We start from the raw sequence: 16741 nt of genomic DNA on the forward strand, positions 1-16741 counted from the left end.
TCTTTCTACATTGTCTTTGTTTCCCTCAGAGTTTGTCATATCTTCAAGGCCCCTAATTCTACCTGGTGACTTTTCTTATTCCTCTTCCCTCCCCATCACCCATGTCTGGGAATTTCTAACTCACTATTACCATTTAAGAATCAACATAACTGTTAACTTCTATAACAGTCAGCATGGGTTTCCTCTGCTGTTGTACGGTTAGGTCTGTTTCTTCAGCAAATCTCTTCTATACCTGAAGGCAACAGGCACTTGAGTAGGAGGTCTCAGCTGTCAGTAGAGAATCAGCTACTGGCTGGGGGCACTTATTTCCACTAGAAGAGAAATTTTTTTCTGGAGCACCAACTCTTATATCTCTGCAGGCAGTCTGTTCAATTCCTTTATACAAACAACAGCAACAATAACAAGACATTTTTAACGGGTATCAATAGTGGAGACTGCCTGTGTTCTGTGCATAAGAGTTGGGGAAGAGTAGGAGAGGGCTCAATTTTACAACCGGAGTAATTCTTCAGTAGACAAACTTTTCAGGTGCTCAAGTCTCTTTGGGGTTATGTTGTTCAGATCAGCTTATATTTTATCTGAAAGGTTCTTCACTCTTTCATTATCATGCTTCATCCACTTTCTCTCTTAAAGAAATGTGCTGAGATCTTCTCCACTTATAACCAAATCCCTTCAGTTTTCTTTGCTGAGATGTGTCAATTCCTTTTTGCATTTCTTGACTTCAATTTCAGTGGGGCCTGGGGAGGGAGGGAAGGTAAACTTATGTTTAGTTCATTATCTCAAATTAGAAATTCCACTGGAGGCTTTTAGACACGGAAGTAACATGGATAACTTTATATTTTAAATATATCCCTGGGATGTACTGCTAAAAATATATTAAAGAGGGCAAGAATGGATACACATATTCTCAAAGATGGAGGTTCTAATTTCCTCTCTGAGAACCTGCAGTGTTTGGGATCTTTGGGAGTCAGGTACTTCACCGAAATAGTCCATCATTCAAAATCCAACAAACTAGAGAACACTTTCATGGTACCCTAGAAAGAATAACCCAGAACCTAAAAGATCTGGCTGATGCTAAAGGGCTCACTCCAGCACTATATATTGGGAAGCACTTCAGGAGCCTACCTTAAATTCTTTGAATTGTCATTTGGGATAAACAAAATGACTTTTTGTTCTGGTAAAAATAGATGATGGGTAAGTATATGCAGCCAAAGCTCTGGCAAGTAGGGACATAATGATCCTTTGGTTTGCTGGTTGGCTTATTTATTTACCCATTGATTGGGTCATTCAAAGCACTATAGTTATGAATGCCCATTCTATAATCAGAATGCCTGAATTCAAATCCCAGATCAACCACTTATTAGCAATATAGCCTCAGATAATTTACCTTATCTTCATTAAATTCAGTTCTCTGTTTCATAAAATAAAATGAGAGTGATAATAGTTGCCATGTCATGAGATTATTGTGAAGATTAAATGAAACAATCTATATAAAGGAATCACTACAATAACTGGTATACACCCAATAATTGATAACAATTATTTTAAATGTTGAACAAATATCCAATGTCTAATGTTCAAAGCAGCTAGGCAATGGATATTCATGCAATCAGGAGAAATAATCCTAGGACTGACAAATAACATGATAAAGAAATCTACTGGGAGGCCGAGGTGGGTGAATCACCTAGATCAGGAGTTTGAGACCAGCCTGGCCAACACGGCGAAACCCCATCTCTGCTAAAAATACAAAAAAATTAGCTGGGTGTGGTGGTGGGCGCCTGTCATCCCAGCCACTCGGGAGGTTGAGGCAGGAGAATCGCTTGAACCTGGGAGGTGGAGGTTGCAGTGAGCTGAGACCATGCCATTGCACTCCAGCCTGGGCGACAAGAGTGATACTCCATCTCAAGAAAAAAAAAATCCAAAGAAAAAACTCTATAGGTCAAATCTTACAGTCTACATATCTACCCAATTACCAATTAAGCAAATAAAATGATATATTAAAATAATTAAAATAAACAGTGAGCTAAAGAAAAACTGGCTGGATGTATATGACATCAATCAAAAGGAGCCAACTTTAGTTAAAACTATAAAGAAATAGGGGATTCTGAATAAAATTAAAAGGAAGTAAGTTTGGGTGAACTCTATCCAATTATCTTATTTCAGAGTAAAGTCCTCTATGTGTGTGGACTTTGTCTGCCAAACTGGTGAGTAACTCGACAGGGACTGTGTCTTGAATCTGCGTTACAGAAATATAAACACTGTCACGAAACCAGATACACTCTGTTTGTTAAGGCCAAATGTCATTATGGAATTGATCTCGTTTCTTCAAGACATCTAGTCTTGATTTAATCAAAGAAGGAATTGGATGTGTAAGATAGAACTGGGTAAGGAGATCCAAGGAAGAGCTCCAAATTCACAATGGGGTTCTTATAAATAGCTTTACAAATCTAAGTTAAAAAAACTAAAATTTTTAGCTATTTTTAAAAAACCTATTGTGAATTTCTAAATTCTCTTCCTTTCCTCTCTTCTCTAGAGCTCTTCCTTTAGATTCATAAGGCAACATAGCAGAATCCTTTCAGAGGTTGCTGTATAAAGTGCAACATGGGCTAGGATTAACTACAACCGCCTCTGTAAATATAATCTAAAAGTCAAGTCTAGCTCATAAAGAATGATCAGTCAATTCGATAATAATAATGGCAGCAGACACTTTCTCAACACCTACTACCTGCCAGGGACTGTTCCATTGCTTTTTAGAGGTCTTATAAAATGTAATCTTCACAATAATCCTATGAGATAGATACTATTTTAAAGATGAGAAAACTAAATCACAGTGAAGTTAAGGAAATTGCCAGGGTTATACAATTCGTGGGTGAAAGAACCAGAATTTGAACATAGGCAAGCTACTTGTAGAAAGAGTTATCCTAACCTCTAAATTCTGGAGAGAGGATGGAAAATAGTAAGCTCATTATCCTGTGGACCAGCATAAAATAGAAAAACCCCTTAGATGACATGCTCTGCAGACCTCACAAGCTTCTTCAGAATTTATCAGTCTGAACCTCCAGACAACCCTGTGAACTGGGAATTTTTATCCCCATTTTACACACAGGAAATGAGAGTACCAAGTTGAAATGACTTTCCCAAGAGCTAACCCTACCTAGTTCTGGGCTCTTCCCACTATACCAGAATGCTTGTCTAGCACTTTGAAAACTGCTCAAGTCACAAAATATATGCGCCCATCCGGGAGCTGTCTGGGTCTCATGGTAAATTTGTGTTCCAGTTGAGTTTTATGGTCAAGTTTTTGGAACAACTGATCAAAAACAAAAGCCCAAAGGGAGTCCTCAGGATGTCAACATGAGAACTACCCCCTCTGGGCTATGGCCTATGATGGTGAATCAGGGCTGATATAGAAGCAGGTGCCAAAGCTCTCGGAACTGGGCCAGTACAGGGTTAGGAGGGAATGTGGCAGCTGAGAGCAGAGGAATAAGATGCAGAAACAGAAGCCCTTGCACCTGAGAAATTCTGATTCCACTTTTGGCTGTGTTCTGAACCCACTTCCTAGAGACAGAAGTCGGTAATAAGGTATAGGGCAATGAACTAAGAGGACAAGGCCAGACCCTGGGAGGCAGAGGTAGAGGAATGAATCCCCACCTCTGCCTACCTCCCCAAACCTCTCTACCTGCCACCTCGATGGGCACTCCTTACATCTGTGTGAGGAGGTACAATTTCATAATATTTTCCTTCCATTCAGGCAGATAGGCCAGGCTGGTAGCCACTTCCTTCTGGATGGGCCAGGCCCAGGCCTCAAAGAACGGAGCCAGGTTCTTCTGCACTTGGTGGGAGAACATCTTGACCCACAGATTCATTTTGTCAACATTATCTGTGGGTAAGTTGGTCTGGTTCCTGTACTCGGTGAAGAGACGGATGAATGGCTCCCAACCAAAGGCTTCCTGTAGCTGGAAAGAGAAAGAAAAATACAGGTGAGATTGAGAAATAAAAGAGGGTCCAACAAGAACCACTATAATAAGTGAACTTAGTGTATGTAACCCCTTACCCATCAGCTTCACGTCTATCACCGACCTGCTCTCCTCCATTTTGCCTACTGGCCTCATGCCCTGCTCTCCCACATTCTAATCTTAGGAAGGGCCTTGGGACCAGCACGGTGCTCAACACCAAGTGAACACTCAATCAGTGAGGGCCATGGTAATAACTGCAATGCTTAATATCAATATTTTCTACCACTGTCATTATCCATATATCCCACTAGATCATGCAAATGGAGATACGATATTACACAAGGATTTAAAATTGGCAGAATTGGAAAAATCCTCTTATCTCTCAAGAGTTGAAAAGTGAAACCTCAATAATAGGGAAACTTCCACCTCATCCTGGCACAAAGAAATCCTCATTAATCATAGATCTTTGTCAATGTGCAAGGCTATTAAAATGGCCTTTGGGGAAAAAAGTGAGTTGGATAGAAGTAGAAGACTACAGATTGTCTGGGTAACTAGAATTAAGAGTGAGTTGTAATTTTTGAAAAAGGCAGCCATCCTGAGGCTGTTGAGTTACGGAGCTGGAATTATGAAGCACTTGAGCAGTTCTCCAGACCAACTTCACATTTATTTCACCAGTGAGAAACTTGGTGTTCCTGGGGCAAAGCAGCCATAACAAGGTTGAAGTGGAGCCTCCCTGGCTGTTTCCCATAATTCTCATGGCAGTGGGAATGAATAAGAGAGCCTCCAGCAGGTGGAAGAACCAGAATAGAGCATGCTTGGCCTGAGACTGAGTTCTGAAATTCAAGGTGATGAAATTCTCCAGTTTCATGCCAGGAACTGATCCAGGCATTGCAGGGAGGGAACTGGGCATTAAACAACTGGTCAAAGGCAAGGCCACCTCCTTGTCCAGGTCAGTGAGGACTCTTGGACTGCCTACATAACGGGGACTCTGAGGCATGGCCAAGGCATAATGAGAAGATGGTACATTCATCTAAGAAAAAAACGTAAGTCATAGCCTATGGATTACGTGTATGGGGGAGGGGAGACTGGTTTTAGATAGCTATTAAGTAGGAGAGTTTGGCTTCAGTCTCAGGTATGTCTGGCTTTAAAGCCGGAGACAGTGAGTACATGTATAGTACTTTATTTGCCTCTACCATTTTTAACCTTTCTCAGTGCTTTCTGTTTACTATCATGTAGCTCTATGGGGTGGAAGGTGAGGCTCAGGCAATTAAATCCACTTGAGGGTCATGCAAAGCGATACACGGAGAGACATCATCAATACGACTGTCACAGTTGGACTTTGTCAGGGCCCCCATATCCTGGTGTGTGAGACAGGGGCCATGGGAGGTCTTCTGGGCCACTAGAACATTATCTGACAGTTCCCCAGATGGTCCCCGCAGTAGGGGTCCCCCGTCACCTGCCGTTGTTGCCCAGTACCTGTAAATACGTTTCCAGTGCGGTCCATGCATTCCAGTTTTTCACATTGGGACCCTTGCTCAGGTAGATTCTGACTCTTTTCTCCCGAACTGGGGGCCACAGAGCAATATTGGCACGGCTTCGAGGAATGCCCAAGACCGTCTCATGCACATACACACACCACAGGTTGCAGGTGGCCTCCGTGGTGTGTGGTGGGAACTCCCACTCCTGCCGCTGCTGGTTGCGGCCCAGCTCGTGGACGGGGCCCCACAGCCCCTTGGTTCTGATGAGCTTCTCGTTGATGAGCTCCTGCACTGACTCCAGATGGCACATGATGGGGTACCCTGCATGCATCCAGCCTGGAAAATGCAGGAGGGAAGAGAGAGTTAGGGTCCTCCCCATTTAACTGGTAACATTCTTCTGTGTATTGTGTCTGTTTGAAAACAGTAACCCCAGCCAAATTCCAGCACACCATAATGCTCAGAAAAGCAGCCCAAACCAAGACCCTGCTAGGTGTTCCTTCTCCTCTTCTCATTCTGTAAGAATTCCTTCATCTTCACTCTGACACAAAATAGTGTGACTATGGAAGGAGACGCAGCTTAGAGATAAGGAGCCATTCATGTTACCATTCAATTTTTCTATTTTGATGAGGATGCCTTATCCATGTGAACCTGTGTCACTATAACCTTTTCTCAAAATTCAGAGCTCTTTAAGGTAGCTCCTCTCTCACTGTTCAGATATGGAGTTGCCACATCAACACAAGTTTACAGTGAACATCTGTATAAGAGAAGAAAATGAGGGTCCAGAGAAATTCCCATGTTTCTTTAATGTCTGTATATTTCCCTCATTTTTCATGTTCCTTGACCATAGGCAAAGATCACTTTATTCAGTGTGTTCATAAAGTTGTAAAATATCCCTGTTCCAAGCCAACAATTCTGACCTAGGTCAAGGCCCTCTGCCATTTTCACCAGCTTGAAGTCCCCGATGAATGCCTGTGAAAGCTCAGGTGGCATTTCTTGATGTCCTTGACATGCTGACATAAACTATTATATATATATTTCCTTCCCATTTAAATAGCAAGGATACATCTATATGTCTTGCTAGCAAAATATGTTTCCCCTAATGGCTGCCTACTGCATGGCTGATGAAGCACAGGAAGGCGCTCGGAGGCAGCATGCACAGAGGGTTTGCTTGGAGCACCCACCCACTGAGATCTGCACGTCGGCAACAATCCTCTGAGGCAGGCGCAAAGGGAAGGGCTCAGCTCCCAGTCGCGCCACAGCCTGCATCACCTCGTCCCAGAGGCGGAGCAGCGGCTCAGGGTTCTCCAGAGTACGAAGATTTGCGGTCGGCACGGTCAGAATGATGTTGTCCGTGGCCAGCTCTCCCCAGGGCCCTGGATTCTCCTGGATACGCCTCTTCCACTCCTCCAGGGTGGTCTCCCCTAGGAAGAGAGATCATGGAGCTTGAAATCCTTTCCCAAATCCCACAAATTACAACATACAGCTTGGACTCCAGGAAGAGAACATCAAAATCATGAACTGCCACATCCCTCCTCTTTTTGAAAAAAATTAATTTAAAGTTCCAGGATACGTGTGCAGGACATGCAGGTTTGTTCCATAGGTAAAAGTGTGTGATGGTGGTTTGCTGCACCTATCAACCCATCACCTAGGTATTAAGCCCAGCATGCATTAGCTATTTATCCTGATGCTTTCCCTCCATCTGCCCCGCTACCCACCCCACTGACAGGCCCCAATGTGTGTTGTTACCCTCCCTGTGTCCATGTGTTCTCATTGTTCAGCTCCCACTTATAAGTGAGAACACGTCATGTTTGGTTTTCTGTTCCTGCATTAGTTTGCTGAGGCCATATCCCTTTTCTCTATGCTTTTTCTACGAAGTCCCCAAGGATGTGGTTTGGTCTTTATCTGTACAACCCCAAAGCCATATCTAAGGAAGCTGACCCTCCTTCCTGTATTAGTCCGTGTCTCTCTCCTTGTGCATCAAACAGGCTCTAGTCACCTCCTGGACTCCCACGCTCTCTGGAGTCATCCCAGTTCTTCCCCTTCCCTCGGGAGCACCCAGGGCTTCCACTCACCCAGCTTGTAGTATGGAGCATGCACAGCCCCCTTCACGGTGATGGGCACAGAACCCAGTTTGCTGTTCTGAGGCACAATTATATAGAGGAGTCCACCCCAGAGGCACGTGATCGATTTTGTAGGTTTGTCCAAGCAGCACCGGTTAATTACGAGTGGGCCTCGGAAAAGCTTGCTGGCCCTGGTCAGGTCATCTGTGTGGCAGCCAATTTGTATCTGGAGCAGAGAGATTCCCCCCACAGAGTCACCATGGGACACGAATGGGTGGAAGAAGAGAGCCCAGCAAGGGACTCAGGATGGGTCATTCAGCCATGACCCCACGCGAGCCCAGCCTTCCCACCACTGATGAACCATGTGTGATACCCCCGCGAAACTGTAGCATTCCTTGGGGCATATGGACTGAAGAATGTATAAATATTTTCCCAAGGCATTCAAACAGCTCCATAATGGGTCATGTTAGATAGATATTAATGTGAGGAGTGCCAGGTGTAACCTATAAGGCCAATTCTGAGGAGGGCTGACTCCCATGCCCAGTCCTCTGGTGTTGCTAACAAATAGAACACTCGGTCGCCTATCTCATGGTGGTGATTCCGGCATTTGGAATGGGGCAGAGGGAACCCTGCCTTTTGCTGATCAGAGAGAGGGCCCAGTGGGAGGCGGTGTAATCTGGCTAAGATAGTGGAGGGTTGATTCAGTTTCTCCCCTTTCTCCAAGCTCTCTTCCTGGGCAGGTACTTGGCAGAGTCCTAGGATTCTTTTCCCTGGGTTTATGCTCACCAAGTTCCAGGATAGGCACAGGCACAGAATAGATGCTAACCATCACAGTGACCCTCAAGGGGGATAGGGAAGGACAGCAAGCTCATTTTGCAAATGGGGTGTATCTCTACGTGAAACTGACAGAGGGAAGGTGAACTGGGCAATTGAGGAATGGTCTTGGGTGTCACGGGGAAGAAGCCAAAGTCAGAAAGACCTTGTGCTACCATGGGAATGGATACGGAGATGAACAGTGAACTCAGATTTACTGAATGCCTACTCTGTGCGAGGTTACCTTCCATTTCATATCTCTTATTCCCTACTCTAGGATGTAAGTCAAAAGCACAAAACTTAAGAGCCAGAAATTAGTTAGGTATGAGTCCTGGGCACTTATTTGTATTAGCTCTATACATTTCAATCAATCAATCAGCTTTTCTGCACCTTAGTTACTTCATCCTTAAAACAAGGGTAAAATCACCTGCTCTGTATTACCAACAGGGCTTTGTGAGAATCAAATAAGATACTGACTGTGCTAGGAAAAGCCTTTGGGTTGCATGTCACATGGTGAGGTGGGGCATGGCCTTACCTTCAGGTCGGCAGAGGCAGCAGCTTCAGGCAGTGAGACTTCTATAATTTGCCTTCCAGGTATGTAGAGCCCAGTACTCATCCAGCAATATCTGGTGCCTGCCAAAAGCAGGAGGGGTAGGCAGACTTTATCCCTCCTCCATGATGCCATCTCCACCCAGCGTCACCAGAGACCCCTCATAAGCACATATCTTCCCCTTCATGCTGCCCCGACTCAACTCTTCCAAACAGTACTTAAAATCCCAACCCTTATCTTCTTCAAAGTTCATAGTAAAAAATGGAGACCACCCTCTGGACATGATCGGGTCCCTGAAATGGACTGCTGACTTCAGCCTGTCCCCATTCCTCCGTTCCCATAATACTGAGCTCCCAACCCTTGTTCCTTACCTGGATTGGTGCAGTTGACCTCGACGGTGATAGGAGATTCTGAGGGGCGCAGATAGGTGCTGCTGTACATATCTTCAATTTCTGGGACTAACAGAGACAGGTCACTTCCGGAGTGGGCCAGCCCTGTGGCCAGGGAAAGCATAGCACCCCTGCAGCAGTCATTGATAACAGGGTTCTCTCGGGTTGCTACTGGGAGCCGGTATCGACTTAGCAGCTTCCTCAGGAGTCGATGCACAGACATGTAGGCAGGGATCTCTTCTGCGGGAATCTGCAGGAAAGCTGCACCATCTGGTCCCAGCTTTGCCAACCAGCCCTTTTCCACATTTCCTCTCTTCCTGCCCATTATAACCTGGAACTCGGCCAAGGTGGAGCGGAAGTGATAGGTCCTTATTCCTGCTTTAGGAGTACGAAAGGGCCCTGGATTGAGGCTTTGGCTTGTAATGCTGATGCCAAAGGGGTTGAGGAGGAGGTTTCCTGGGAATCGAGCCAAAGGGGACACTCCGGGGTTCTTGAAGGCCCACCACCAGGCTTGGGCTCCAACAAACAGCCCGCCACCCTCTGCTACAAACTCCTGCAGTTCTTTGACCCCCACTTCGCTCACGGGTTCAAAGCAATAGACACTTGCATCACTGGTCAGATTGGGCTCGATGCTGGTGTCTATGCCCCCCACTGCGAGGAGGCCACTCAGGGTTCTCAGCTCTGTCTGCACCACGATCTTGCCTCTGCGGCCCCCATCCAGCCAGCGGACGGCATTGAGCAGAAAGGGGCCCAGTTTACCAACAGTGAATAATACCTTATGGCCAGTCACAACCACCCGGCCCCGGCCATAGCGGGCAGCCGCTATAACACAGCCATGGTAGGAATCTAACCCTAGAGGAAAGGCTAAAGCCCCATGCACTAGCAGCTGGGATGGGAAACAATCCGAGTTGCTGATGTCCAGCTCTGAAATCCCATGCAGAAGCTCCTCTCTGTCCTCGGAGAGGTCATCTTCACAACTGCAAAAGACACATGCATTCTTTATTAGAGGTACAGTTCTGTACAAAGCTGTTAGAACAGTGGACAACATACAGTGAGTGCTATAGATATGTTAACTTTGCTAATATTGTTATTTTGAATTCTTAGGGGAAAGTTGGGAGAACAAAATGGACAGATCTGACCTCATGGGTATGGAGACTTGTTGGAGGGGTGGCAGAGGGACTCAGTGTTAATTCTGCTCTGCTCATTCTTAGAGCACAAATTCTCCAATGGAAATTGCAAAGGGAGTCCTGCTGTGTTTACCCAATACCATGTCTTAAATATTCCAGATTTAAGTTTATGGTTATTTCAGCCCTCTAAGCAATACATATATAAAAAAAAAGAATGGGAAATCATGGTTTGTTTTTTTTTTTTTCCTTATAAGGCGTCTTATTTATAAATTGCAGGAAATTGCTGCTAATTTCCTACAAACAAAGTCTGGAAGGCCAAGTCAGTAGTGCTAGTGAAGAATCATTATTACCTCAAAAGGTGGGGTAGGGGAACTGACTGGCCTCAACTCTAGTGGGAACTTCTGGTTACTGGAGCCCAAGAGGACTTTACTGTCTGCATCTAGAACTCCACTTGTTCACTGCCTGCCCAACGGGAGTGATGCACATCCATGCTATAAGGTTTTGCTCAGCACCATCTGTTTACTGTCTGTGGGTAACCCAGCCCTAGAAGTCCTCAAGATGCCCATAGATCCGAAATGAGATGGAACACTGGATAAGGTGGGGTTAAGGAGTAGAGTGGCCTCTCTAGCTTGAGATTCCAGAGTTGGTTCTGTCACTTTTGTTAGGTAAAGCTATGGCAATTGTATAACAGGATGCAGCTGTAAGATAACACCAAAATATAGGGGTCAGGTAGACAACAAATTTGCAGTATTCGTGCTGTACTCTCTATGGCTGGCAGAGCTCTACTGATGGGAAAGCTATGGTCGTCTTAGCAAGTATAAACCTTTACTAAAGATACAGCTACCGGCATACTAATTGGCAGATGAGTCTCTAACTCCATAAACAACTATCATTACCATCATTCAACTATCTTTTCTTGCTCTGTTTTGAGGCTTACCAAACAACTCTGTGATTATAATATTGCTTTCCATGATCACCTGCCTAATGAGAGAAAGAAGTCACTGGCTAGGCCAACCAGAATATTCTAGATTTGTAACATTTATTTATTTTATTCAAGCAACATTTTGGATAGTCTGTATTTAATTTGGTGACTCTAAAATTTTTTTTAAATTCATTTTTAATTGTAGTACTTTACACATGTATGCAAAATTTAATGAAAAATGTGTTTTAGTTCTCATAATTAGAGTTCTGTTTATACATTTTTTTCTCTTTTATTTTTGATTTTTTAATTTAATGGAGAGAGGGGCTCACTATGTTGCTCAGATTGGTCTTGAACTCCTGGGCTCAAGCAATCCTCCTGCCTTGGCCTCCCAAAGTGCTGGGATTATAGGCATGAGCCATGACACCTGGCCTTCTTTACAGATTTCATGCAATTATTTTTTTTTTAAGAGTAAAATCAGTGAAGAGGTGGGCTACTGTGCTCTAAGTGAATACATCAGCTTTAGGATTTCTACACGAGTCTACTGACAAGATGAGAGAAATTAAACCTGCAAAGCTGAGATTCAGACACTGAGTTATTAGAACTTCATCTGAACAATGAGACTACATGAGGTCTTGCGCAGTGCTTAGCCAGGGGGCACCCTGGGAGGCATCTGTCTATTAGTTCCAACAGCCATGATTTATATACAGTAGGGGCTAAATAATTCTTTCATATATTGAAAAAATGAGTTGGATTTTACTTCTCTTCCTTACCCTCTTCTGAAGTGAAACAAAAGTTATTTAAAAAAATAAATCCTGGTGAAGCCCTGTCTCTACAAAAATACAAAAATTAGCTGGACATGATGGCGGGTGCCTATAATCCCAGCTATTCAGGAGGCTGAGGCAGGAGAATTGGTTGAACCCGGGAGGTGGAGGTTGCAGTGAGCCGAGATCACGCCATTGCACTCCAGCCTGGGTGACAGAGCGAGACTCCGTCTCAAACAAAAACAAAAACAAAAACAAAAAAACAAAAAAAGTCAAATAAATAGGAAAAGAGAATAAAACAATGGTGGTTACTAGGGATGAGGAGGGGAGGAAACAGGGAGGAGTACGTCAAAGGGTGGAAATTTTCACTTAGGTAGAATGAATAAGCCTAGATAACTATGGATGACATGAAGACTATCTTGAATAATGTATACTGAAATTTTGCTAAGAGAGTAGGGTGCTTTTACCACACACATACTGAAGAGAAGTAACTACGGAAGGTGATGGATATGTAAATTTGTCTGATTATAGTAACCATTTTGCTCTGTATATCAAAACTTGTTGTACACTTAAATATATACAGTAAAATAAATTAAAATTAAAAATGGTAAATGGGTTGATTTAAATATAAAAAAGAAAATAGCAAGTTTCAAAAATTTATGCATAGTATGCTATGTTTAATTTGTGAAATATCTGGAACAATATGTATCTATGCACATATACTTCCATCAAAAACAAACAGAGAAAAAAACAATCAAGAAACTAATGAAATTGGGTACCTACAGGAGTTAGTGGGAACAGATTACAAGTAATAGGGAAGAGAATGAGACTTCAATTGCACCCATTTAAATGGTGTTGAAATTTCAAACATGCCCATTTTTAACAATCATCTTCATTGATGTGATAAAATTCACAAAGTACATCTTGATGAGCTTTTGCTAAGTTTATACATCTGAGTAACCACCACCACCACCACCACCACAGTGAAAATATACAATATTTTTATCACCCTCAAAAGCTACCTTTTGCCCCAGTATGATCAATCCAGGTCCCACACACAACCACAGACAAATACTGATGTGCTTTCTATCCATAAACATTAGATTTGTCTTTTCTAAAGCTTCATATAATGTAATAATAAAGTATGTACTCCTTTGAGTTTGGCTTCTTTCACTCAGAATAACTTCGTGAAAACCATGCATACTGTGGCACTATCCGTAATGCATCTTCATCTACGGCTGTGTATTATGCCATCCTGGGGATAGTCTCCACTTTGTTAATCCTGTCATCTGTTGATGGACATTTGGGTAGTCTTTGGTTTGGGCTTCCTGCCCTAAACATTAATGTACAAGTTTTTGTGTGGACATGTTTTCCTTTCTCTTGGATAAAGGGTGATGAAATGGCTAAATTGTATGTTAATTGTCAGTTAACTTTATATGAAATTGCCAAACCATCTTCCAAAGTGGTTGTGTCATTTTATATTCCCACTGGCGATGTATAAAACCACATTCTTGTCAACAATTCGTATAGTGAGTCTTTAATTTTAGCCATTTTTATGGTGCCATAGGGTATTTCATTGTGATTTTAGTTTTCGCATTTCTCTGATGATTAATGACAGAATCATTTGGGCCTTTTGGCCTTTTATATTTTATCTTTTGTGAAATGTGTTAAAATATTTAGGCTTAAAAAAAAAAACTTGTAGGATGTGGTACCTCATGCCTATAATCCCAGCACTTCGGGAGGCCAAGGCAGGACTGCTTGAGCCCAGGAGGCTGAGAACAGCCTGGGCAATATGGTGAGACTCCATCTCTACAAAAAATTTTTAAAATGGCCAGGTGTGGTGGTGTGCACCTGTAGTCCCGGCTACTCAGGAGACTGAGGAGAAAGGACTGCATGAGTGCCATGTTTGTGCCACTGCACTTCAGCCTGGGACAGAAAGGGAGACCCTGTCTCAGGAAACAAAAACAAAAACAAACAAACATGGTTGGTCTTATTATTGGAATGTAAGAGTTCTCTGTGTATTCTGAATGCAAGTCCATTGTCAGATATAAGTATTGCGAATATTTTTTTTTCCAGTCTGTGGCTTGCCTTTTTGTTTCCTTAATACTGACTATTGAACTGCAGAAGCTATTTACTTTTAAAAAGTAAATAGCTCAATTTATTAATCTTTTCCTTTTATGGTTCGTGTACTTTTTGTGTTCTATGTAGGCAAAAATTGCAAAGGTCAAGGTCACAGATATTTTCTCCTATGTTTTCATTTAGAAGTTTTTAAAATTTAGCTTTTGCATTTAGGTCTAGATCTATTTTTAAATATTTGCTTTCATGGAGTGGGGTGAGGGTCACAATTCACCAGTTGTTCCAGAACCATATGTTGAAAAGACTGTCATTTCCTCATTGAATTACCTGAACAACTTTGTCAAAAAACAATTGACCATAAATCTGTGGGTCTATCTCTAAACTATCTGGTCTGTCTCATTGATCTGCATGTCTATCTTTATGCCAATATCAAAGTGTTTTGACTACTTCATCTCTGTAAAAAGTCTTAAAACTAGCCTATGTTAGTTCTATTTCATTTGTATATTTTTAGAATCAGTTTGAACTACGGACTGCATTAAATCTGTAGGTTAATGGGGGAAACTGACATCTTAAAATATCAAGTTTTCTGATCCATCAACATGGTATATTTCTCCATTTCTTTAGGTTTTATTTAATTTCTCTCAAAGATGTTTTGTAGTTTTCACCATACAGGTCTCATGACATATCTTGTTAAATTTAACACTTACTACTTCATAATTTGGGTTCTATTCTAAATGTTGTATTTTTAAATTTTAATTACCAATTGTTGGTTGCTAATATATTAAAAAAGTAATTGGTTTTTGTAAATTGATTTTTGTATCTTACAACCATGTTAAAATTAATTATTATAGCTTTTCTGTAGATATTTTAGGATTTTTTTTTACATAGATGATCATGCTTTTTGCAAATACTTCTAAAAATAAAATAATTCCATTCTAGGAAATGCTCTGCTGACTTCATGTTTAAATGGATCTTGTCATTTAAAAATCTTCTAAATGTGTAAAATACTTTTTTCTTTTAAATTTGGTTTTTGACACCAAGATTCAATCATTTCCTGTTTTTTGGCTCAGTGTTCTAGAAAAACAAAACACATATATAAGTTTTTATTTTTAGTTTCCAATCTCTATGCCTCATTTTCCTTGCCTTATTACACTGGGTAGGACCTGTAGCACAATGTTGAATAGAAGAGGTGAGAGCAGGTATTATTCCTTGTCTTGTTCTCAGTCTTAGGGGGAAATGTTCAGTATTCACCATTAAGAATATTTTTAACTATATATTTTTCATAGACATTTTTATCAGGTTGAAGAAGTTCCTTTTTATTTCTCATTTGCTGAAATTTTATCATAATTTGGTATGATTTGGTATTGAATTCGGTCAATATTTTGTATGTGTATTATTGAATTATATGGTTTTTCTTCTTCTTTTTTTTTTTTTTTTTTTTTGAGACAGTCTCACTGTGTTGCCCAGGCTTAGTACAGAGGCACGATCTCAGCTCACTGCAACCTCCGCCTCCCAGGTTCAAATGATTCTCACGCCTCAGCCTCCCCAGTAGCTGGGACTGCAGGCACACACCACCATGCCCAGTTAACTTTTATATTTTAATAGAGGCAGTGTTTCACCATGGTGGTCAGGCCGGTCTCAAATAAACTCCTGATCTCAAATGATCCACTCACCTTGGCCTCCCAAAGTGCTGGGATTACAGGTGTGAGCCACCATGCCCGGTTTTTCTCATTCATTCTATTAATATGGTGAGTTAATCTGATTATTGAACGTTAAACCAGTCATTCATCCTAGGATAGCCTTACTTGGTCATAATGTATTATTCTTTTTATATATTTCTGTATTCTATTAATATTTTATTAAGAACTTTTTCATCTATATTTATGAAGGATATTGTTTTGTAGCTTTCTTACCATGTCCTTTTCTGGTTTCAGTATTAGAGAAATGCTGTTTTAATAAATCAAGTTGGAAAATCTTCCCTCCTTTTCTATTTTTAAAAAGAGTTTATGTAGGATTTGTATTATTTGTTCCTTGAATGTTTGATAAAATTCATCAATGAAGCTGTCTGGGCCTGGAATTTTCTTTGTGTTGTTGATTTTAAATACAATTTCTATTTTGAAGTGTAAGAAAATTGAAAACTTGCAATAGTAAAACATCCATTGCACATTTATCAAAACTAAGAAGTCAACAGTGATCAAATACTACTAACTAAACTCCAGATTTTATATAAATATCATCAGTCTTCACACCAATGTCTTTTAGGACCCAATCCAGGATACCACATTGCATTTAGTGTTGGAATGTTTAAAATTACAATTCAATTTATTTAGCATATATTTCAAGTTTCTTTTTGTACCAATTTTGGTAATTTTTGTCTGTCAGGAAATTGGTCTATCTCATCTAAGTTGTCAAATTCATTGGCACAAAGTTGTAATATTCCCTTATTATCCTTGTAATGTCTGTAGGATCTGTACTAATGTTCCTTCTTCTATTCCTGAAATTCATAATTTGTGTTATCTCTCCTATTGTCATAGTCTATCTAGAGGTTAATCACTTCTAATGACTTTTTTTCAACTAATCAGCTTTTGGTTTTAGTGATTTACTTTTTTTTTTTT

At 41.4% G+C, this 16741-nt stretch overlaps 1 protein-coding gene across 4 annotated transcripts in view; it reads right to left on the reverse strand.

The window, feature by feature from the left end:
• Nucleotide 1: 1 nt before the first annotated feature.
• Nucleotides 2-16741, reverse strand: part of TCAF1 (TRPM8 channel-associated factor 1) — a 50012-nt gene continuing 33272 nt past the window's right edge. For 3 of the 4 annotated variants that reach the window (XM_011989907.1, XM_011989908.1, XM_011989910.1), the window contains 7 exons: nucleotides 9223-10217; nucleotides 8837-8934; nucleotides 7501-7714; nucleotides 6610-6849; nucleotides 5427-5764; nucleotides 3700-3950; nucleotides 2-734 (listed from right to left, as the gene is read on the reverse strand). In XM_011989907.1, the coding sequence (XP_011845297.1) occupies nucleotides 725-734; nucleotides 3700-3950; nucleotides 5427-5764; nucleotides 6610-6849; nucleotides 7501-7714; nucleotides 8837-8934; nucleotides 9223-10217 (2146 nt within the window). In that variant the 3' untranslated portion in view covers nucleotides 2-724. Of the gene's footprint in view, nucleotides 735-3673; nucleotides 3951-5426; nucleotides 5765-6609; nucleotides 6850-7500; nucleotides 7715-8836; nucleotides 8935-9222; nucleotides 10218-16741 lie in introns of all 4 variants that reach the window. The other variant, XM_011989909.1, reaches the window with a different exon arrangement.

This window comes from Mandrillus leucophaeus, unplaced genomic scaffold (genome assembly GCF_000951045.1).
Source record: "Mandrillus leucophaeus isolate KB7577 unplaced genomic scaffold, Mleu.le_1.0 Scaffold365, whole genome shotgun sequence".
NCBI classification, from domain to species: Eukaryota; Metazoa; Chordata; class Mammalia; order Primates; family Cercopithecidae; genus Mandrillus; species Mandrillus leucophaeus.